The 26,149-nt window shown below is 35.2% G+C and overlaps 1 protein-coding gene across 3 annotated transcripts in view; it reads right to left on the reverse strand.

The window, feature by feature from the left end:
* LOC106071457 (uncharacterized) overlaps window positions 1–26,149 on the reverse strand; it is a 99,841-nt gene that overhangs the window by 71,782 nt on the left and 1,910 nt on the right. For all 3 annotated transcript variants that reach the window (XM_056012846.1, XM_056012847.1, XM_056012845.1), the window contains exons 2-4: window positions 21,075–21,172; window positions 8,529–8,693; window positions 6,274–6,441 (exon numbers count right to left, since the gene is read on the reverse strand). In XM_056012846.1, coding sequence (XP_055868821.1) covers window positions 6,274–6,441; window positions 8,529–8,693; window positions 21,075–21,089 — 348 coding nt within the window. In that variant the 5' untranslated portion in view covers window positions 21,090–21,172. The remainder of the gene's footprint in view (window positions 1–6,273; window positions 6,442–8,528; window positions 8,694–21,074; window positions 21,173–26,149) is intronic.

The raw sequence follows: 26,149 nt of genomic DNA on the forward strand, positions 1-26,149 counted from the left end.
AAAATGTTAAATTCCATCCCACATATTTGGATGTTGCTTGACCATGAAAATCACACAATTCATAAAACATCTTTTAGATAACTAAAATAAAAATTGTATAGTAGTACTTACAATAAATATTGAATGGATGCCAATATTATTAATGTCTGCCCAGAGAGTAGAAATAGTATAAGTATGATCCTTGAGCCATTCTGGTACATCATCAGAACTGGTTGCCATGGTTCTACTTGTTAATAACTGAAACATTACAAACATTTTTTTTAATTTATAATTTATCACAGACTAGAATAGAAATGTTGCCAGGAAAAGTACCAATGGTTAGAATACACCTGATGCTACTTTTGTAGCCTTATTACTGGTTAAAATGCACCAAAACTTCATTAATTAAATCTGATAAGAAACATATATGTATCACACAAGTCCAAGTTTATCAGAGTGTCAGCAAATAATTAACTAGATATGTGAGTTTTATATTAAAGTACTGAATTTCAGGGGATAGATCCAACTTGACACCACATCATTTATTATTTCATGAACTCATGGGTCTGGGTATGGCATGGAAACTAATATATATGGGGTGTAGGCAAGGCATGGATTATAAATTGTCTTGTATAGATTAGATTGGGTAAAACTGCCAATCGAAGGTAACTTTTACTGATAGATCTGGATCAATTATAAATTTATGGGACCTAGACCTGCATAAATTTTATCTTTTATTTATATATTTTATGTACATATATAACTAGTCTAGAATCTATAATTATATCTTAATAATAATTTTTGTAGATAGATGTCATATAATATCTAACATATTAAGTATAGATCAGTAGATTTAGAATTTTAGCTAGTGGAATATTTTTATATCCTAATCTGAACTGGATCTATATATCTAGAATTTAGATCAGTAGATTTAGTATTTTAGGTAGTAAAAACTTTTATACTCTAAATCTAAACTGGATCTAGATCTAATTATTCTAGAAGCTTAGATCTAGAAGACTAGTTGTCAAGATTTGACTACACTATGGCTAATGCACTAGCTTAGTAGGCCTACTAGATAGATCAAGAGACAGAGTAGGCTACTAATAGACTCGTCTTGCCTCGTTGGGCCTCTCAAATCAGCTATAGACTTTAGAGACAATTTAGGAAGGTGAATATCGATCCAATTCAAAGATCTACAATCTACATGTTAGAGTCTAGCTAGAGATGCTAGATCTAGTCTAGAAGGCTTATCAATAAAAAATAAAATCAATCATTTCTAAAGTTTGTAAAATAATATGTAGATCTAATCTATCTATTTATAATATAATAAAAATCTATGTCTACTTTTTAAATATTTAAAATGATATGGCTGGTGATATTAATTATTTTAATTGAGACATTGACATACTGTCACATACAAAGTAACAAAATAATTAGATCTTATACTAACTCATAGACTCATACCATATAGTATTAAACCTTCGAGTTTACGTTCCACTACCTTGACTTGACTATATTGACTAAATAAAGGGCACTATGATTATAGATGTAGATTATTATCTATGATGATGATGTTTATCAACTGGTAGATCTATAAGTAGTATCGACACTTTAAGTATAATCAGTATAACCACTGCATTCGTTTCATTCAATTTCTGTATCAATAATCGTGTGAATGACTGAATGTGATGTGAAAGTGAAGTCTAGATTTAGAATAATTTAGATAGAATTGATAGATTATAGATCTACTATTAAAAAGTATTAACTATACTAACTATAGTGTCTATACTATAGTATAGCCAGTATGACTCGTATGAGTATACTCATATACTGTAAAAGTGTATAATAGTAAGTATAGCTATAGACAGACTAGATCATGATAGATGATCGATATATCTAGAAATCTAGACTAGAGTCACTAGATTTGACTAGATCTATAAATATTCATATTGACAATTATTGATCTCATGTATGGTCTAGATCTAGATAAAATAGAGTGGATCTCATGACTGTCAATATTAGATCTATTGATTTTTTTTAAAACGTTAAATAAATCTAGACCTTAGTCTTTAACTTTAGTCTAGGCCTAGGTGTTGTAGATCTATATTATTCTAGATATTATACAAGAGATCTAGATCAATATAAGTTCGGTTTTTTAAAAATTCGCATTCGAAATTTTAAATACCCAGATTTAAGTATTTATATACCCATATTGGTAGGTCCGAGTTAATCATTTATTAGATCTATTAAAGCATGTCTATATAAAAGATTATTATTTTAAAAATATATTATTATATAAAAGATATAGTTATGAATATTTACTTAAAAAAAAATTAAAGAAAATGAATTTTTCACTTTTGCCAATTAACACTCTGGCTAGCAAAAAGGATGACTCCTCAATACTGTGAAAAGACGATAACTGCATGAGTTGGTTTGGAATTGTATTTTGTAAGACTAATTTTCAAAACATATCCTTCATGAGAGAGAACGAAAAAAGGTTGTCAAAAAAAAAAAAAAGCTGGCTGGACTACGCTAATAATGGACCAGCCTCTCTCTCTTGATATCTTGTTAAGAACATTGGTGACCGGGAAAAGTGGATGGTTTGGTTGCGCGGGACAGATGATTAAAAATGACATGTACATAAAAAAAAAATCCAGATTTTGTGTAAAATACCCAAATGAGGAAGTACTGGAAACACCTATTTTAATGAAGTGGCCTTAAAAAAAAATCTTTTGTGACGATCCATTATTCATGGAAATTGTATCTATTTTATCAGATAGTCAGAAAATGGATAAAGTTTTTACAGATCTAATAAAATATAGTGTGGGGAAGTTTTACTCTCAATGAAGGTCAATCCAAGTGGCTCTCGGAGTAAATTTCTTCTTTGGCATCCTCATCGATTTTTCAAATTGGTATGGTGCGCGAAAAAAGATGCGCGACGGCACTCTGATCATAAAATCTCGAAGCTGGTGTTCCATTAATATAGTTCCATGGGCCGATTAGCTATTTTTTGCTCCATTTATAAAATTTTGTATTCATGAACTCATGCATTCGCTTTAATTATAACATTATTATCTAATGCACTATATAAGTGACTATATTAGTAATACGCAAGTTACGACCCGCGGGTAGCGGGTAATATCTAGCAAGTATATATATATCAAACATAAACACAAATTGCACAAAATAAAGCATGTTTTCTTCCATTTCCGCTAATTCAACTTATTTTTAATTTACCTTACGTCATTTTGTATTTTCATTTCCGCTTCCATTTATACACGGTTGAAATAAAAAAAAAACTTTTAGCCTAATATTGTATGAAAAGATACATCTAGAGAGCAAGGAATGATCATGATTTTGCGCGTGTGAGTATTGTAGATAAGTCTACTATACTCTGTAGCACATGATCTAGAACCCACAGATGAGTGAATGTGAGGATTTGAGAGTCCTGTTGGGTTATCAAATGTGTTTTCAGGGATGGTTTAAAGAAAGATCTGCGATGTCTAATACCGTACATCGATTGCATTATAATAGAAGGGTAAAAATGTAAACTAACCAAAGAATTCTATAGCTAAGAAGTGTGGGGGGAGAGATCGATCCATTGGAGGAGGCTATAAAAAAAGTACAAGTGAAACTAGAATTTACGGCTGAAATGTTTTTTTACATGTGTGTATCAAATAGGGGCGTTATGAAGCGGGTCGTTCCAATGCAAGTTAAGTTCCAAGATACAGAGAGAAAAAAAGAAAGAGCGAAGGAAAGAGAGAGGGAGAGAGAGAATAAAGGAGAAAGAGAGCGGGCCTTCCAGTTCAATGTAGCAGATACTAAAATTCAAAGGGCTAAAAAGTATGTTATAGGAAGCGTTAAAATGTCGCCCGTTTATTGGAAGTTCAAGAAAAGGGAGGGGCGGGCCAAAACAAATAATACATAGCCTGGAAACAAATCAAATGGCGCAGTTGGTGTGTAATGCTTGCACTGTTTTGTAATATTTTAAAACATCTTGCTAATTTTAAAATTCTGGTTTGTATGAAATTGAAGCTTCCGCTCGGTATGTGCAAAAAGGGCGCAATCATCCGCATAGAGCAACTCAGTAGCAATCAGCCCTTTAATTTTTGTACTAGAGAGCAAGCGCCGTATGTTTAATATGCTGCTATCGGTGTGGAACTCGATGTCTTAATGTAGATGTAGGAGCAAGCACACAACCCTGTGGTCCATAAGTTTGCTAAGGATGGTGCCACGTTTGGTCTGCTTCTCACAAATCAATGTGAATGGCCAATTTCTTACGTACCTGGGCAGCACAGTGTCTAAAGATGCGTCACTGCCTAGAGAAATAGCTAAGCCAAAAATTGCTTTTGGTCGCCTTCGAGAGTATAACGAAATAGGTCTCTATTTTGCAACAAAAATCAATGTTTATAAAGCAATGGTTCTCGCCTTACTTTTTGTATGGCTCTGAGTCCTAGGGGCTCTCTAGAAGGCATCTAAGTCTCATCAAACGCTTTCATCCATGTTGTCTACGCTTCATAATGGGTACTACAGTACAAATAACTCTGTTCTGCTGGAAGCCGGTGTGGACAGTACAGAAGCACTCGTTCTGCGCTGTGTCGGACACATTCCAAATGGGGGGCGACCGCATGCCAAATGCTATCTTATTTGGTGGACTGCGTAACAGAGGTGCCTCCATAAGCGCTATCAGGCACCATTTTGCCTTCACTGGCATAAAATAGCTAGTAGCTGATCGCCTCAGAAAAAGACAGTTAGAGAGCTCTCACAAAGGCTTGGTGAAACACGTTAAAGACAGTTAGAGAGCTCTCACCAAGGCTTGGTGAAACACGTTAAAGACAGTTAGAGAGCTCTCACAAAGGCTTGGTGAAACACGTTAGTGAAGACAGGCGAAGAAGACGAAAAAAAACTTAAATAAACCGCCAGCGGACAAAAGCTTTGTCTGCATCAGATGTGTGGAAAAATATGTAGGTCGCAACTGCAATCTTCCTTAATCTTCAGAATTGCCATTAAAAAAATAAATTGAACCATTTAAAAACAGTTACATCATGATATTTAATATTAATAAGATTTTTTTTGTTAGAGAAATTGCTACTGAACCATAATAAAATATTGTACTCTAGGAAAATACATTTCTACACATGTAGAGATGGTAAAGTATTTTATACATGAGGAAATGTTTAAGTAGTTGTTTTGTTTGTTTTTATGTTAGAGAAGTTAGAGTAGTTTCATACACTAGACTTTTTACACTAGGAGATCTTAAAGTAGTTTTAAAGGCTGGGACGTGTTCAAGTAGGTTTGTACCCAAGAAGATGCGAAAGTAGTTAGATCTTTAAAAAAAAACAATTATAAATGTAATCTTATCTTATCTTATATAATACAGAAGTTACTTCAAAAAAGAAGATGATTACGTCCTACGCGTCATGCATTCAGTCATGCATATTAACCAATGACTTAAATTCTGCCAAGTCACTGTTTTTCTTGGCTAGCTCAGGCAACCCATTCCATGCTCTAATAGCACTAGGGAAGAATGAGTAATTGTACAAATTTGTCCTAGCATATGGGATGAGGAGTCAGCCTTTATCTTTGTGTCTTTCTAAGTATTTTAGTAAATTTTGTTTTTGTATTTGAAGATTATGGTTCAGTATTTTATGTATAAGTGCTACTTTACTTTTGAGTCTTCTGTCCTGATCCTGACTATTCTATATTGGCGATGCATACTACTACTGAAAACAATGCTCAGATATTCCTTTTACATATACACATGAGAGATCCATTAACAAAGGTCTAATTCCAAAGAATTTTTTAACAGGATCAGATGTAAATAATTTCTTTTGGACTGACTTGTACAAATCCCCTATGTTTATGTGTATTATGAATCATGCACGCGAGATCACCCCCCTTTTTCTATAATGAATCAATCACTTATATATTCACTTATATAAAGTAAAGTTCCCCTTTCAGACCTTGTGGTCTATAGGGCAGATGATGTAAAGGTCATCTGTTTCTGTGGCCTACGGTTAACGAGGGTGTTATGTGGCCAGCACAACAACCAACCGCCCTTACTTTTCCCCAACTAATGTCAGGAACGCATTAGAACTGGGTTGACTCAGGTGTGCCTAAAGTTCCAGAAATTAAAAATCCCAGTCTTTACCTGGATTCGAATCCGGGAGCCCCGGTTCAGAAGCCAAGCGCTTTTCTGCCCAGCCACTGCGCCTCCATTCACTTATATATTCACTAAATATTCCCCTATGTGTACTATGTACTGTTAGTTATAATTATATGAACTCTACTAGCCTCTAGTTTCCTCCTCAGCTCAATGTTTATATGATCAAATACATTCAACCAATCTAGCATCAGTTTGGCAGGTGACATTTTTTCGTCTTCTGAGAAGTTTCCATCCATATAACCGTAATAAGGGTCACATAGAAACACGTTTCGTATTGGTCGCCATATCTCGAGGTCCTAAACAATACAAGAAACATTTTAAGCAATTTTAAACTATAATAGTTTTTTTTTAATTCACATATTTTATCACCATTTTTTCAACAAAATTTTTAAAAATTATTTAAACGAAATTATTACATATTTTAGCATCACGAATATCTTCCAAAAAAAATCGCTTAAACTAAAAAGCAAACTGCCTTTGGCATCACGTGACGTGAACCCAATTTTTTAATTGATCTGAACTTGGCTGACTTAACAAAACTGATCGGGGCCCTGAACTTGGATGACTTTATAAAACTGATTGGGGCTCTGAAGTTTGCTGACTTTATAATACCGATCAGGGCTCTAAATAATTATATATTAGAAATGACAGAGAGCCTCTAAAGTGGAAAAATATCCCTCCGGATAAATCTGAACACATTGGATACAGGTCAATGGTGCCTACGCGATGTGAAAATAGGCAAGGCAGTGGTTGTCTTTCAATAATAACGGCTATTCGGACAAATCCATCAATAAGCAAAGCGACGAGAATTCACCTCCTCAATACAAACATTGTTCAGACGTCGCATGCAAGAAATGGATGATATTACAAAGGTGGAAAAGAGGCTAAATGTAACTCAACAACGATCTCTGAGACCCATCCAAGAAGATGCATAGCGATCGAGTCACCAAAGAAAAAAATATTTTATCGAACATTCGTCCTCGAAGTTGTAAACGAACATCAACTGTAGTTGGCGGGACCATTCCTTAGACAAAATGCAATGCACTCCTTAACAACAGCATTAACATAGACGACGAAAGGGGGCAAGGAAAACAAGATGTCGTACTTTCACGACTGACCTACAAACTGTGGACACCAGTTATAAAGAGGCATCGATGGTGGCAAAAAAGCTTGCCTCGCTATGCGATGAACTGCGCGGGAAGATATTTTAATTTCTCCGACCCGAAAAATGCTTGATGTATCCAGACTATCTTCTCCCACCTTTCCCCTTCTTTTAACACGAATGTGAAACCACATTTGCTACTCACCAGTTTACCCAACTGGACAAGCCTTCAGTATTCTATTCTAGTGTCAGGTGTATCAATATTGTTGACTTTATCACTAGCGCGAGACGATCTGAGATCCTTTCAGACTGTCCCCTTCCCTTGGTCTAGACCCTGAGCGCACGTCACGCCTGACCTCTAGCCAGGTGTTCTTAATACCTCATTAGCAAATAAGTGGGAAGCGCTAGCATGAACGAATGTCACATTGTCTATCTTGACCCGTGACATGATCTATGACATGACTTCCTGCCCAATCACTATTTCTGGCCAAGTGGCATACAAGTCTCAAACTTCTTCAACCAGGAGCAGTTGCTCCATTTTAGTTAGAACGGTGAGGGGCGTTCATTTACCGACTCCATTCAGTGTGCTCCTTATTCTATTCACTTGGACCTTGTGGTCAAATTGTGTTCATCACTGGACTTACGTAATTTGGATTTGCCTTATTTCATTTGTATTTAATATGTACATTATGTGTATTTCTCACAGTCGTAACCTGATTGCAACTACAGACACCGACTGGTTCCTGTTATGCGGAATTCCTGCCTGCTGCTAAACCCGAATCCTTTATTCCTCCCTGTTACTATATCTGAATTCCTGTTAGCCTTCCTGGCTCAATACAACGACTTCCAGAACTCCCGTTTCTGCTGTTCCTGTTGAACCCACGCTTCACTGGAGGAAGAAACCTTGGTATCAGCCAAACACTGAGTTCTACATCGGAAGTCGATTCTCGTTGATTTTGCTCCACCTCCGCTGCATCACTCCCACTTCGAGGACATGTAACAGAGCGGGAGACAAAACACACAGTTAGCATATAGTATATAGCATATAGCATATAGTAAAGAAAAGAATGACTTGAGTTTTAAGAAAGATGTCAATGGATACACTTTTTGTTTACTCTGTCATGTTTTTTTCACGTCAGCAGATGGCTATCAGTAGATGGCGATGAAATTGTGCAAAATGTATCTACATTATGGTTCTGCAGGTCCTTTAAAAAATTATTAAAGATTAAGTTAGTTAAAATACTGATACACTCAAACAATACGAATACAAAAAGTACTTACAATTTTGTCTAGTCTTCCCAAAATTTCATCGTGGGAGAAGCTGGTGCCATTTTCAAATTCTTTATTCAAAACATCGCTGTACAGATCAAGGAATACACACAGTCCATCTTTTAATTTCCCCAAGTTAGTTTTGTTAAACACAAGGTGAGCCATCTTGTTAAGTCTCTGAAACATTTCAGAAAGAGTATTTTTCAGTTCTTCTTAAATTGTGTCTATTTTAGTCCGTAGTTGCTTTTGTTTACTTTGAAAACTATTAATCAAACAATCCTTGCTTCTCTCCTATCTCTTTCTTTCTTTCTCTCTCTCTCTCTCTCTCTCTGTCTCTTCTACATCCTACAACTACATTCCAATAGAATTGCTTCTATTTTGTTTTATTTTCTTATCTGTCTCACACAATAGCTGTTCAATGACATTTGGAATGACGATGTATTACAATCTATATCAGGTTTATACCTGACTATGAAAACGGTTGGTGGAAGCGTTCTCTGAGCCATACAAAAGTGTGGTAAGAATCAACCCCCTTTTTTTTTTTAAATCCTTTTTAAATCCTTTTTTTTTCGTGTGTTTTTTTTTTGAACTGTAATACATCTGGCTTTTCAACATCTATAAAATACGGGACTATTAAATTTTAAAATTCAGTTGTTATAATGTATCTACAGTTCAGTGGGTTTGTATTGTCATGTGAAACTCTGCACGAATCCTTAATCTTCGGAATGGAAGACATTGCCATTCATGTTTACTTCAATTTTGCAACAATGTAACCATAAATCAATTACACTTTTTTTTATTTTTTTTTTCGATTTTAATCTTGAAAACTTTCCACATAATTAATAAAAGTAAATGTCTTTAACGATCTCATTTTTATTTTTTTTTAATTCCCTTTGTGAAAGTGTCGTTTGTTCCTTTATCTCAAAAAGTTCTTAATTTTAATTTTAAAAATCCTTTTTCACATTCGTCATAGATATGCAGATGGTAAGAAACGGTAGAAGGCTTTGTTAAATGATTTAGGTTTATTTTGTAAGGTCTTAGTGGCATATCAATCATACACTGTCAACTTTATTTTCGTCAAGAATAAATTTTATTGCTTCAAGACCCTTCTCAGTCATGGTATTTCTGTTTGAAAAATCATCATAGACGCCAATATTTTGAAACTGACATCTACAAACTTCGTTGATTGTTGAACTAAAGAATTTTTAGGTTGGATAGCTCCAAATTTATCTGCTACATCAATGATTGCTTCCAGTAGGAGTTGAAGCTCAGAGTTAGAAAACGATCAATGCACATAAAAGTGAACCTTTTGTTTCTCCTCTTCAGTAGTGAGTCCGGTATCTTGGGATTGCTCGCCTGACATTTTCTTCTTGTTTTTAATCTTTTTTTCTTCGGAATCACACTTCTTTTTTTTTTTTTTAGAAGTCTTTTTTTTTAAAATAACACTTTGCGCTAATGAGTTAGGCGTTTGTTAAAGAAAAGGTTAAATAAGTCAAAACTTTGTCAATAGTCTAAGATAGGCCTACTCTAGTGTATATTTGGCCTTCTAGTACATCTCCCCCCCCCCTCAAAAAAAAAAAGTAAAGTAAAAATAGATTTTAAGCTGCGCCTCTAATGATAATAATTTCAGAACAAAAAAAAGTATTTTAATCGTATTAAAAAGGGTCATTTCTGAAAAAGAAGCTGCATTTTCATATCTTTGAGCTCCATATATAAAATCTAAGCTCAACCTTTTCTAGACATTTTAAAATATTAAGTTTATATTATCAGCTTTTTTGTCTCCATTAAAATCGTATAACTTCTGAATCTGGTCAGTGTGTGCTATGTTAGGTGTGTTGTCAAACAAAATACAAAGGTGCTTACAGTCATACTGACTCTCATATTATTTATGTCGTTTGCTAAAACATTTATAAACGTTTTAACTTTACAGATCTACTTTCGGCTATGGGTTGAGTTTATATACCATTTCAATCATCTTAAGGAAATTCTTTTTTAATAAAGACTCGTTGTTAATGTGTCACAAAATTTTAAATATTCTGCTTTTATAGAAACAGTCCGTGCACTTTATCCTTCCGTTATTTTTCTTCTTTGCATCAATCATAGCAACGACTTCCTTGTCAAACGAATTTGCAGCGGGATGCCCTTGTTTTCAAATTTTCCAAACCAGATGAATTAATTCTTCATACATCTTTGAATATTCCAATATCGGATTTAATTTCATTACAATTAGTTGGAAATAGTCGACAACAGTTAACAAGAAAGTGATTTGGCGCCATTACAGTTTTTTTTTGCTATTAAGTGACTAAATGGACCCCGTCAGGAAGAAGAACCATTCTTGGCACTAGTGAAGAAGAAAAATCTTCTAAGATATTCAAGTATTTCATTCGACTGACACATTGTAACATTTCCTTTATCTTGGCTAGAGCTTCTTTTACAGAAAAATGAAATAACATGAACACCTTCAGAAATCTCAATGGCCACTTAGTTACTTTACAATTCTACAAAGTTTACATTCATTACATGTGAGATTTCAATCAGATTTTATGCCTGAAGAATGTCGTCATATGTTAAACAGTGTCTATTGGTTGGCCTCCTGATATTACGGTGCTTGCTACAAATCCAATAGATTCGATTAAAACATCTTTTTTTGAATCAAAGCAGTGTTCTTATGCATACATGCACCTGGGATACATCTGAAAGTAAGGTTTCACGTTTTTTTTTATATATTAATTAGGATATAACATTTGAAACCTTTTCAAATAATTTCATTAAAAAATTAAGATGTGTTTAGTCGAAATAAAAAAAAATATAGATCTATTTATTAATTGTGAATAACATGTCTCAATATTTAGACACGCATTTATTTATTTTTTAATTGTCCGTTATTCACAAACTGCATTTTTTAAATTTGGGTCTCACCCCCTAACGGGTGATACCCTGTGCGGACCGCACCCCCCTAGTGACGCCACTGAGCCAAGCTATATTTCTATACCTAGAACAGGGGTGGGCAAATTACGGTCCGCGGGCCACATGCGGCCCACCGAGTAGTTTTATGCGGCCCGCCGACACCTACAGAAATCAGGTGTGCCCACAGTATATAGATATAAAAATGCAAATATTTCAAATATATATATATATATATATATATATATATATATATATATATATATATATATAAATTATTGAAACTGTCTCATTATAAAAAGTTTTAAGTAAACACAATCTCTGAGTGTTGGGTAGGCTTGGAACAAGATGGCAAGTGTAACAACTGATGGAGGTCGATTTTAGACTGAAACCATAAACTTGAAACAGGAAAGTTTGCACAAAGCTGCGTATAATTTAAACAATAATGGCGCATTCGGGATCATATATTAATTATTAGATCTAGGGGAGTTAACCACTACTAATTCTTATTTTCGAATAAGTAATTCAATGTATCCGATAGCTAAGCATGGGGTAAGGCAAAGGAGAAGAATATAAAATCTCAAGGATGAAATAGTTATGTTACTTGAAGGACATTGACTGTGACTTTGTTACCAATATTTCTAATGAAGAGTGGAAGACAAAATTTCATTTAATCTATATTTTTCTTTTGCAATTGATTTTTTACATATGAAATGTAGATGCATGTTAAATCTCTTTCAACGATACTTTCCCATTTCTACAGGCAAGCAAAAAAAAAGTTTTTGTCATTTTCCTTTGCTGAAAGGTGAAACAATTTTTAGTGAAAAATGATTAACAGTACAACACTTATTAAGAGAAGCCGATTCAGCTCCAGAGGGCATAACTCAAAGCAAAGAGAAGTTCCAGTCATCACTACCACGGGAGTTTTATGGGTGCCAGAAGCTGTAGTTCCACATTATAAAAAACTGTTCACACTATTTGGGTACACATACATCAGTTCTTCTTCTTCTTTCTCATTTTACATGTTGAAGGGTTCAAATCAGTAATCCCATATCTGAGATGAACCGCGTAGTGGTTTCCAGATCAGGCAGTTCTCCGAATAATCTTTGGAGAGTCTTGTTCGGGTCCCTTGATTTAGTACGCACCATTGAAGGACATCATGGTCAGCATTCTCTGGTGATGCTCCACAAGGGAAGGCTTCGCTCCTCCCGACATTTAACTTCCGGAACATTAAATTGTCTCATTCAGTGAGGAAGCATTTTTTGTGGAAACTAAACAAGTATAATCACTGGTCAATGTTGACTGACTGTAATTTGACAGCAGTCACACACATGGGTAACAACTAGAAAGCTGGGTTCACAGTTAATAAACATTATGCACGAGTGTAATATATAAATACTGCATATTAAGTACAACTGTATATTTGTGTGGATATTGTGATATGAAAAGACAATAGCAATCTAAAAAAATCGTAATACAGTGTATATATCAATTAAAAGACATTCTACACAGCAAGCTTATCTTTCTAATATATATATATATATATATATATATATATATATATATATATATATATATATATATATATATATGCGGCCCGCCATTACCAAACTTTTTTAATGCGGCCCTCGATACAAAAATGTTGCCCACCCCTGACCTAGAAGATTATGTAGATTATTTAATGTCGTTTTTTTATTATAACTTATAGATCTAGCCATCATCTAGCCCTATTTTTTCTACATATAGATTTATTTAAATCTAATCTACATTATATCTAGATCTAAATCTAAATGTAGCCTAAATATAGAATATAGATCCAGATTCAGATCTACATCTAGATTATATAGTCTATGCTCAGTGACTACAATTAAGTTTAGGCTTAGATCTAGACTTAGAGGCAGCAATATTATTCATTTAGAATAACGTTTTCTTATGTTATTAACCATCTGTAATCATCAATCCATATTCTACTGCTAGATTTAGATCTTTTAGACTTACAATAGATCTAGAATCCTAGCTTTAGATCTACTTTATATATCTAGACTAGATCGAGATCTAGACTAGAATCACATTAAGAAGTGGATCAGATTTGAAAAGCATATTATACACTATTACCGCTTGGCACTAGATATCCTAGATCTACTAATCTTGATCATATTGATCTGGATTAAACGTTTAAAGTGAGACAATTAGGGTTAGGGATTAAAATAACAAGTAATAGTACTTGACAGTGGTGTATAAGTTGAATTATACTTTATACTTTGTGTTGAAAATAAGGTTTGAAGCTAACTAAATATAGCAATAAAATGTTCTATTTTTATAAGCACTTCGCTGGCTCAGTGGTTAGTGTATTGGCTTGAGGAGGCTAGAGCCCTCGAGTTCGAATTCTAGTACAACTTTTTTTTATAGATACATTTAAAAGCTATCACGGTAACCTTCACTCAGATACCCCCTTCTTTCTCCCTCCTCCTTCCCAACTGTTCAAGACAGGTGATAAATCATAGCGCAGCGAGAAATCTAAAAGCATGAAACTGCGCTAAACAAAAACAATGGGCTTTGATGCTGCACATAAAAATTATATATGTGTCAGACGCGAATAGCCCAAATTTTCAGTAAAAGAAATTACAAAAGTCATTTCTCTACAGAAGAAGTTACGAAAGTTATATAATATAAAACCACAGACCTATATATACTATAATAAATATAGGTATTTGCTCTCTATTTACGATTTATTTAGGTAGTTGCTGTTTTACTATTACACACCAAGCATCAGATTTTAGAAAAAAACAGGTTTTTGTGTAACACTATTCGCTAACACCGTGTAGATCTAAATAACATCTCTTTATTAGTATAATTAAATCTTTATATTAAAATCTGTATGAATGCGTTGGTAATATAGAAGATCTAGAGCTACATATCATGAATGAGATTAGTAGATTTATGTCAATAAATTATGTGGAATAGATCTAGAATATTAGAATCTACATATTTTTTGGCATCTCGTGCAGCGCAGCAGACAAACTTACAAAACCGTCAAGTCGCAATAGGTTCTGCGTATACAGTTCACGCCATTGACGGTTCTGCGTCTACAGTTCACGCCACTGACGGTTCTGCGTATACAGTTCACGCCATTGACGGTTCTGCGTATACAGTTCACGCCACTGACGGTTCTGCGTATACAGTTCACGCCACTGACGGTTCTGCGTATACAGTTCACGCCATTGACGGTTCTGCGTGTACAGTTCACGCCACTGACGGTTCTGCGTATACAGTTCACGCCATAGACGGTTCTGCGTATACAGTTCACGCCATTGACGGTTCTGCGTATACAGTTCACGCCACTGACGGTTCTGCGTATACAGTTCACGCCAGTGACGGTTCTGCGTCTACAGTTCACGCCACTGACGGTTCTGCGTATACAGTTCACGCCATTGACGGTTCTGCGTATACCGTAGGCGTAGATATATCACCACATGGGCACATGTGATTCGTGAAACATTTAAATAATTAGTAAATAATTACCATGCACTCATCATTAATCTTCGGATTTAATGACAGTTTATAAACTCAATATCTAGATCTACTTTTCAGATCGAATCTAGTTTAGAAATCTTGATTCTATCTTGAAACTAGATTGTCACTAGTTTAGATTTAGATTTACCTGACTAAAGTTTATTAATTAGGATATGCCTATTAGAGTCTATATCTAGATCTAGAAAAATTCTATAGCTAGTCTAGATCAGACTCAGTAGATTTACTATCTATACAATATTGAACATACTTCTACTTATAGATCTACTCTTCAACGCCTAGACCTAATGTACCATTATAATAATAATAAGGCTTGTCATCGAGTCTGAAGATTAATTAGTAATGCAATATTTCCCGTGGATACGCAGCCCCAGCTGTGACCTACATGTTTTCCCAGAACCATTGCAAGCATAACCTTTGTCGGCCTATGGTCGATTAAGATTTTCTTTTCGCCGTCTGAGTCTGTCCTCGGCAGCGGATTTTCTTTAGGTCTCAAATGTGCATCCCGCGGCCTTCGTGAGTGACCTCCAGATGTCTGTCTCGTTCTGAGACCGCATGCAATCAGGTGCTCTCTTTTATGTCTGCTGTGGCAAGTAAGCGCCTAAGCTGTTACGTCGACCACCTTTTAGCTCACCAAAAAAGACTGCTTTTGGCATACGTTTGTTCCCCGTACGGGATACGTGCCCTACCTAGCGTAACTGTCGGACCATAAGAAGTCCCTCTATACTAGTCTATACTGTCCATACCGGCGTTCGCAAGGACATCGCTGTTTGTAATGCGGTCTTGCCACCGTATGTCCATGATGGAGCACAAGCATCTTTGGTGAAAGCGCTCAAGAAGTCTTAATTGCTTTCTGTATAATGTCCATGTCTCAGATGCATATAGAAGGGTTGGGAGAACCACTGCTTGGTAGACACTTTTTTTTTATAGGCCGGCGGAGCGATCTATTCCGCCAACTCACCCTTGGAGGCGCCGAAAAGCACTACTGGCCATGGCCAGATGGTTATCAACTTTCTTGAAAGTGTTGTGTCATTCGATACTATGCTTCCTAGATATGTGAAGTAGTCTACCACGTTAAAGGGACGTCCATTTACGGTGATCATTTGGGCTGAGTAGGTATTATTGGGTCACTTCTAAAACATGTTTTCCCGAGGTTTATAGATAAACAGAAAAAGGCGGCAGCGTATGCGAATTCATTGACCGAATCTGGAGATCATGTTCATTGTTAGCTAGCAGGACGCAATTATCGGCTTAGAGACATTTCTTTTGTTCTTGTATGGGTTAGTAGACGTTGAAGATTGAACATATTGCCGTCCGAACGAAACCTGATGTCGATGCCTTCGTGCAATTGCAGCCTCATTTGACCCAGCATTACGCCAAAAAATTCAACTTGAATATTTATGATTATATAGATTACAGATAACTAGATTGTATAGATCTATGACTATTAGGACAAGGTCCATGGCATGAGTGAGATCAATTTTTCAAAGCAACTATAATAAATGGACTTCATCTAAAACAAGTTCATTCTTATATTCACATGCGATTTTTTTTATATGTATAAGCTTAGCATTATTTTGGACCAGTGTCTCACAACGGCTGATAAGAGAAATCAGGTATAAACATCAGGAGAAAACACGACCCCTTAACTCAAGAAAACATTAAGAAACTAGAACAGACACTAAATAGACAGTGAGATTCATAACAAACGAATATTCACAATTTATTTCAATAACAACTTTTTATAAACACCTTTTAAAAAATCATTAAACGTTTTAAAATTTAAAAAAAATATATTTCTACAATTATTTTTCTGTGTGTGAAATTGTGTATCGGAAATGCCGGGTAGTTGAAGTAAACTAATCATTAAAAAATACACAGATCTTGGGTAAAAGACTCGTCAAATAAAGTACTGTAAATGTGTAGTTTAACACGCTTGTTTCAGGTCTTTTCTTTCTATAACCTGTATCGTGTTTTATCCCATATACCCGTATTTTTGTGCTGAATTTTCTCTATCAGGCACACTTAAAATTATAGCATAATAATGTCAGTTTAATTTAAAAAGAGAACTTTAAAATGCAAAAGATATATAAGGAAAAAGGTACTTCCGGCCCAATTTATAATTCTATTTTTAAACCCGTGAAACGAAACGCATAAGCGCAACAAAGCCCATTGATAAAAATATTTCTTGTCACACAGATTTGTTATTGTTAGTACGAATAGAGTTTTTAACTGTCCCTAGTTGTTTCTATGGTTACCCTAAGTTTTCTTTTCAAACTCTAGCTGAAATTACTATTACACTAAATATAAACTTTGTTTGTATATATTTTTCTTATTAGATAGAAACAAAAAGGACGTAGAAATCTCACGACGGGATAAACATGTCATGCCCAAAGGAAATCTTACAGGACTTACATCTACCTCCTAGTTACTTTGTCTGCATCATATGTACTCAAACATGTTGGTCGCAAAGGACTTAACTGAGTGGTTACAGGAAATACTACACTCATCCTTAATCTCGAATAGAAGGCAGTGATTTGGTTTAGGATTGTTTAGTTTTTCCATACTGTTGAAATCACATTAAACATGTCTCGTAACTACAGTTTCCATTTAGATTTCATACAAGTGTGTATCAAATTGAACAAACTGATCTCAATTGTTGATTGGTGGGAACCATTTGTTTTCTTGCATTACTTTCTCTCCAGTTGTTTATCTCTAAAAAGTAATTGATTGTTAGAGCAGCTTAAAAAGGGCGTCGCAAAGAAGTTGGTGATAATTTATAGGCACTTTCAATTCCAAGTTGTTTGCAAGCACAACTGTTAACTTCTACTTGTCCGTCTCCTAAAATAGCCAGCACAACAGCTGGACCTGGTTGCTGATAACATGTCAAAACAAACCAACTTTGGTCTTAAAACTCACCAGCACATTGTGTAGCAATGAAAACCATTAACACAAGGAAATGAACATTGAATGTTTTCATTTGTATTTTGCCATGTAAAAACAGTAAAGAAATTCATATTAAATTCTATTTTTGATCTATCTTTTCTTTTTGGCAGTTATAGATTTAATGTTAAGTCAAATTCTTTCATAGTATTTTAACATTTATGATTGATAGCATTCCATAACTTTAAAACTATTCTAAAGAAAGAAATCAGTGGAGCCTTATTCTAGAAACCTTGAGCAAAGATATAGAACCACTAGGAACAGAAAAGAAGTCCAAACTAGAAACCTTGAGCATAGATATAGAACCACTAGGAAAAGAAAAGAATTCCAAACTAGAAACCTTGAGCATAGATATAGAACCACTAGGAACAGAAAAGAAGTCCAAACTAGAAACCTTGAGCATAGATATAGAACCACTAGGAACAGAAAAGAAGTCCAAACTAGAAACCTTGAGCATAGATATAGAACCACTAGGAACAGAAAAGAAGTCCAAACTAGAAACCTTGAGCATAGATATAGAACCACTAGGAACAGAAAAGAAGTCCAAACTAGAAACCTTGAGCATAGATATAGAACCACTAGGAACAGAAAAGAAGTCCAAACTAGAAACCTTGAGCATAGATATAGAACCACTAGGAACAGAAAAGAAGTCCAAACTAGAAACCTTGAGCATAGATATAGAACCACTAGGAAAAGAAAAGAAGTCCAAACTAGAAAAATAACTGGAAAGGGAGATTAAAGTCATGCAAGAAAGAAAACAAAATAAACAACGATGTCTAGAACACAACTATGACCTAGCACTAGAGTCAATGCAATCTTTGAATCGTGTAATAGGACCAAGAACTGAACTGAAAATGTTTATAATCTCCATCATGATCATTTCATTTTTCAATTTCTTTTATTTTATCGCCACCATAAAGAAAAATTGAATTTGGTTAGGTGGAAATTTTAGTTTAGAGTTTTTTTTTAATGCTCTTGAAAATCTACATTTAAACTGGCCTAATGGTGTTCAAAATAAACTGAAGAGTTACTTTGGGGTTTTGAACGCAAACCCTTTTGTTTAAAATATTCATTATGCATACTGTTACAAACTCGGTGGTGACACAGATGGTCGTAGGCTGTGTGTGTTTTTAGCCTACGCAAATCGCACCAGTCCGGCACTAGACGAGCGGTCAACCGTGACCAGTGACAGTACACGCCAGTTCGACAACGACCTGTGTACATATTACGCACGCAAGTCACGGCGTAAGTGATCAACTGGAATGGTCAAGAAGGTTCGAGGCCAATAGAGACACTATATAAGAGCGAGTGTGTCAAAAAGACTTCACTTCACGTTACCTCGCAATGTGACCAGACAGACGAAGTTTAGAGACAGACGGTGTGTGAAGTCAGGCGGAGCAAGGCTAGGTTTTGGACAGTTAGTGTAATGTTGTTGCCAACTGTACAGTATTTGTAATGTATTTGAAATTAAACTGTTACTGTTACTTTGGAGCCCTTATGAGTTGTGAGGTTCTTTAAGGTCGTTGTGTCGTGTGGTGCAGTTTGAAGGGAGCCTGGTTAGTAGGGGAGACGTAACAATACGTTATTTGATAAAGATATCCCCTTGTTAGGTTTGTACACATTTATTAAAGCTTTATAAATTATAAGCTGAGAAAGTGGTATTAAAAAATTAATAATACTTTTATTTAAATGTGCATGTAAAAGTTACTTAGTAGTCAAAAGAATGTCTTGCGACATATTTTCAAAAGTTGTTTTTTTCAACTAGTAACATCAAACATGCATGTGGTGAATTTGTTGATAGGGTTGATACTTGTTTGTGTTTGGGTAACTTTATGAAAATGTGTTCACAATATTGATTTGGTGTGGTAGTGCCTAAGTATCTTTCGTCCGTTCATGTGTCTTTCTAGATAAATAAAACCTTATAATAGATTTCTTTACAGTGTTGCTTTAATTCTTAACACAATTTATTAAGCTAGAAATGTTATGTTAATGGATTTATGTGTCTTAGTTTGAATACGTTTCGATTGACTTGGATTTTGGTGCAACACTATTCTCTGTAAGAAAAAAAAATAGTTAAACAAATTCGAACGTCTATTTAAACCCAAAGAACTAAACATAAGAGCCTAGCTCCCCATTGGCTGCTGAGAAGTGACTTCACTGGCTTAGAACATTGGAACATTTTATCTTACAGTTTCTCACTGTGAGATTGATAAAAGGAAACTGTTGGGAAACTAGGTCTATATAAGTGAATGCCCAACGTTTGAAGACTCAAAGTTCTTCAGAATATCTACGTTAAACTTAAGAATGAATTTTCTCATGATACATGATCACGCTCTGTCGACAAGAAAACGGGTGAATTGTCGACTCAGTCATGCTAAGGCTGAGAAACATGGCCTAAGACTGTGAGTTCAGGACTGTTAAGGTGGATGGACACCGGTACATCCTCTTAAGAGACTCCTTAATAACAAACAGTCTCACTGGTCCTACATTGATTGAAAGTTTAAAAGTTTTAATTGTGCATTTTGTATGGGGGAAGATATTATTGTTGTTGATAGTTTGTACTTTATAGTTTAAGTTGTTAGCAAATAGATGTTTCATGTGATTTTTACTTAACCTCCAAGTACGATGAGTTATTCACTTGCTTTGCTTACCTAACAAGGGAGCTTGATGGTACGCCAACTAATCTGATAAACCAAACTCCCGAAGTTGAACATAAAATTTTCATTTACATTGTTCTCAATGAGATATGGCGTAGTTCGAATCTTTCATTTCAATGCAACAGGTTAGAAACTAAACAATTTTTAAACATTAATTAACACAATATAGAATCTAAGTAATATTTGCTTTTAAATACAATAATTCAAATTGGAAATACTGTATAGAACTGTCTATTTCAATTGAGACCTTAATAAATAATTGACTTCATAAAAAAAACACTTTTCAAGTCGCTGGCGCTTCGGGAAATAAACCCATCAGTTTCGCGATGTCTGTTAACATTTGTTTCGTACCAATCATGATTTGACTATAATTTAATTGTAAATAGACCGACAAGTAAATATCTTATTCTGTAGGACTCTGATTAAACTCCATCAAACTGAGACTGAATGAATAATGACAGAGAAAGAGAATAAACATGATTAGATTGAAACTCCGAAATTCTAATTTTAAAACAACACTCACTTCTTTCTGATCCATGCTATTCTTTGAGAAAAGTGTCACTGACTTCGTATCCAAAAGGTTTGTGAGATCAAACCTTGTTGCTTGACATGGTGTTGCACCTGGAAAAGTCGACAATGTATTGAGAGATAGTTGTAGTCAACTTGTTCATGACTCTGGTCAGGGCGTAGTTTGCATACATTTTTATTTTAAAATTAGGAACAATGTAGACCATTTAAACAATAAATACAAGATTACAAGTTAGTTTCCATGAGATCACCATCTTCATTAGGAATGGAGAATACATTTTGTTTTGATTTTGATTTAGTGATTTCTCTATTTTTTTCTATATGTAGAGTGTTTATGTTGTCCAGTTGTTCTGTGGAGAGATATACAGTTCAAATAGATCCAACGTTTCTCTGATACAGGCCTAACAGCTGTTCAAATTGTTGAAGACAGGTGTGAAGGTGTGCTGGCGGGCCCGATGAGCTCTGGGTGACAAGTGCATGCTTGCAATTGCCTCACATCAGGAAGACCTTTTTTTTTATATCTATTTGGTGTAATGCAGTGGTCTTCAACGAGGGCGCTTTCGTTAAAATTAGGGGCGCTAGGAGCCAAGGGGTGGTAGGGGCGCTAAGTACAATGGGGGGGATGTAGAGGGTGCTGGACATTATAGTGGGAACTAGAGATGAAAGAAGAAACATAAATAATGTCTTCAAAATTAAGGCTGACAAACTAATTAAGACAAATTATAGTTAACTTGCTTCTAATTTAAGAACAGAAACAACGTTAAAAATTGAGTTCAGGAATCACTGTCTGTTTGGCCGAAAGTTTGAACACGTTATTTCTCTGACACCCAATCTCGGATCAAGCTTAATTTTTTTGCCCAATTAGTTGTTTTACCTGACAGCACAAGAATCAATTATAAAAATCAACCAATTAGTTAATTAACTATCGGTAATAAATTATTTTGTTTGGTATCTGAAACAAGGGAAAGAATTTGTACTTGACAGAAGTGGTGGCATAAGCTGAATTAATACCCTTTATAGATTGTCGTCTAAGGCTTAATGAACACAAATATGAAATAGAAAAAATAGATAACTATACAATCTTCCATGTTCATAGACTCTTCGCCAGTAGAGTCGTTTTCACGTTGGCTTGTAAAACCTGAGATGGCTTTAGCCCACAAGTTCGAATTAATGTCGTTCTCTTTTTTTCTTTTAAATACATTTAAAAAGCGATCACTCATCTACCCCGTTCTTTCTTTCCCTACCCCTTTCCAAATGGTCCAGACAAGTGATAAGATCATGGTCCGACAGTTACGCTGGGCAGGGCACGTATCCCGCATGGGAGACAAACGTATGCCAAATGAAGTCTTTTTTTGTGAGCTAAAAGGTGGTCGACGTAACAGAGGTGCACCACGTCAATGATTTAAAGACCAACTTTGGGGCTAATTTGTCTTAGCTGACATAGACGAGAGCAGCTGCCGAGGACACACGCTGACGGCGAAAAGAAAATCTTAATTGACCACCGGCGGACAATCGTTATGCTTGCCCTGTTGTGGCAAAATATATAGGTCACAGCTGGGGCTGCGTAGCCACGGGAAATACTGCATTCCTAATTAATCTTCGGACTCGAAGACAAGCCTTATTATGTATGTATGTATGTCCCGAATAAAAATCAAAACCGTTTAACCAATCTTCATAAATCTTGGCATGAATGTTCCTTGGGTATTAACTGGAACAGTTACTTTTGTAAAGTAGCCCTAAAACAAGCTTAAGACCTTGACCCTCCAACAAGTAAAATGAGAACGAAGGGGAAGAAGAAGAACGGTTGAATGTGTACCCAAATAGTGTGAACAGCAGCAAAGTTTTATTAAGTGTTGAAATTCAGCTTCTGGCACCCATAAGACTCCCGTGGTAGTACTGACTCTAACTTCTCTTTGCTTGGAGTTATGTCCTCTGAAGCTGAATCAGCTTCTGAGATAAATGGTGAGCTGATGGTATTGTAAACTGGTTCTAGACGTCTTAAAATTTGCTTTTATAAATTGCATAATAAAAGAATCTTAATAAGTGTTGTACTTTTAATTATTTTACTAAAATAGTTTCACCTTTCAGCAAAGATCGAGCTCCATCAGTTGTTACACTTGCCGTCTTGTTCCAAGGCTACCCAACACTCAGAGATTGTGTCTTGAATCGAGTGTATTGATGTATAGCCAATAAGCATAATCTTCGTTTACTTAAAACTTGTATAATGAAACAGTTTCAATAATTTATTAAGGTATTTTTTAAATATTTGCATTATTTTATGTATATACTGTGGGCACACCTGATTTCTATAGATGTCGGCGGGCCGCATAAAACACTTCGGCGGGCCGCATGTGGCCCCCGGGCCATAATTTGCCCATCCATGATCCAGCTCATAAAACCATGTTTACGTGAGACAAGACAGAAAGGATCTAGCTCTAATTTTAAGAACTACACTTTTCAAAGATATTTTTTTACTTTGACAAATGAAAATACAACATATAGTCCTTTCGATTTCATTATTTAATAAAATTAACCTTCAAATTTGTGTTTCAAAAGCATTTTTACATAAATTCGTTCCTTATATCTGCGAATTTAGACGTCCTAACGTACTTATATCCCATTCAAGACGGAAAGGCTACGCATGCGCAGAACATAAAATCTCTCGATCTACGACATCTAATTCACTAGGGTGCACCCGATAGTAGATCCGGCTCCTGCTTTTGCCGAATATTCGGCATTTTCCACTATTCGGCCATATTCGGCTCCGGTCGAATATCCATGCCGGATAGTTAGCCGAATAGTAAAAAGTACACCTTGTACCTATTTAATATGCATAAAGTGGTTCGCAATGTGTGGACGACTGTTGTAGAATGTATCAACCTTTCTATTTAAAACATAATAGTGTGCTTCAAAATAGATAGAGCCAATATGAATATTCATTCCTATTTGAATCTAATTATAAATATTGTAAATAAAATACAAGCCCATGCCGAGACTGAACACATCTTTCAACAATTTTGTGAAATAAATGATGAGAAACATGTTATATTCTTATTGTAAACTGAGGTTCTCTGAATTTCGAAAAAGAGTTGTATTGCTCGTTTTGTTAAGTTCTTTAATAAAATTGTGGAATTCTTTTGAAAAAAAAACAATAACGGAAGATTCATCAATTGGCAACGACTTAAAGAAGGCTAAAAAAGATTTGCTTTACATGGTAGGCATCTACCATGTTAGTTTTAATTGTTTGTCTTTTGTTTGTTTTGTAGCTGATGAGGGCCTCATGACCCAAACTTCCTTTGTTTGTACTTGTTCCAATTTGTATGTTTATTGTGTTTTCCTACGACTGTCTTACTGGGCATTTCATTAAGTATGAACAAAAATTGTGTCAATAAAATCATTGCTTATTTTATAAATCAGATAGCAATTAGGATTGATGACAAGTAACTTTTTGTAACAATGATTTCTAGTAACGATGTTTTTCATTAGCAACAGTTTTTTTTAACATCTGTTTGGTGTTATACTTTGATGTTTTTATACTTTGTTATGCTTCCGCACCAAGCATCATATACCCTTGCTACGCTACTACATTGTTGTTGATTATGTGCATAATAGAGGTTTTGAAATCTCATTCAGAAGTAAAATTTCATTGATAGAATGGTGGTTGCAAGGAACACTTTCAGAACATCAAAAATCATTATTACATACAATAACATACATAATGTATACAAACAGAATTGACACCTGAGAACGCTTTCTAAAGACCAGCCAGATTGAAGAGAACAACTGGCAGCAGGTGCTTCACATAGAGAGATCGCTTACTAAGACATTACACATTTGAAACCAAAATGGAATCTAATGCCTAGAAAAGGTCTAGTTGGTGAAAAGAGAACTGAAGCCAACCACTGGCAAACAACGGTTAGGTCTTCGGTGGATGTAACAAAAGTTGTAGATGACAGCTGGAGCCATGTAAAATGCTGCACTTAATCTTCAGACTCGAAGACATGTCTCATTATAACAAAGTATAGGCCTCTTTCAGTAGAGAAACGACTTCGGATCATCTCATAGTAATGAGATAAATGAATGTCTGGGCATTAACTATAGTTGGAACGATGTCGCCCTCTTTCTGAAACTCTAATCTATCCAAATGAACGGCATGAGCCGATAGAATTAGGGAAAAGCGTCATCGCAGGCTCTGTCTGGGTGTAGCACCGTGTGCTGCAAGCTGCCTAAAGATTGCTGGCTTCTGATTTTCCAAAGCCTTTCCTCTAATGCAGGGGTGGGCAACCTTTTTTAATCGAGGGCCGCATTAAAAAAAATTGGGAATGGCGGGCCGCACATGTATATATATACATGTATATGTATATATTGTGTATATATATATATATATATATATAACTTAGAAAGTTATCTAACTGTGTAAAATGTCTTCTATTTAATATTTAAACTGTATTATATTCACAATTCTTTCTATTTTTACCACACTCCACGTTGAAAAATTACAACAAGAGTAAGTAATTTTTGAAACTAATTTAACCATTTTTATAAATTGCTGTTTTAATTTTATATCACAATATCCCCCATAAATATACAGTTGTACTTAATGCGCAGTATTTTACTTTTTACACTCGTGCATAATGTTTCATAACTGTAAAACTATCTTACTAGTTGTTACCTCTGTGTGTGACTTCTGTCAAATTACAGTCAGTCAACATTGACCAGTGATTATACTTATTTAGTTTCCACAAAAAAAAAAAAGAATACTTGCTCACAGAAAAAGACAATATATGTTCGGAAGTTAAATGTCGGGACGAGCGAAACTTGCCCTTGTGGAGCATCCCCAGAGAATGCTGACCATGTCCTTCAATGGTGCATACTAAATCAAGAGACCCGAACAAGACTATGGCCCCAAAACCACACAAAGACCACTGCGCGGTTCAACTCAGATATAGGATTACTGATCTGAACCCTACACCATGTAAAGTGAGAACGAAGAAGAAGAAGAACAGATGTAAGTTTAACCAAATAGTGTGAACAGCAGCAAAGTTTTTTAAGTGTGGAAATACAGCTTCT

The sequence above is a fragment of the Biomphalaria glabrata genome, chromosome 15 (genome assembly GCF_947242115.1).
Source record: "Biomphalaria glabrata chromosome 15, xgBioGlab47.1, whole genome shotgun sequence".
NCBI classification, from domain to species: Eukaryota; Metazoa; Mollusca; class Gastropoda; family Planorbidae; genus Biomphalaria; species Biomphalaria glabrata.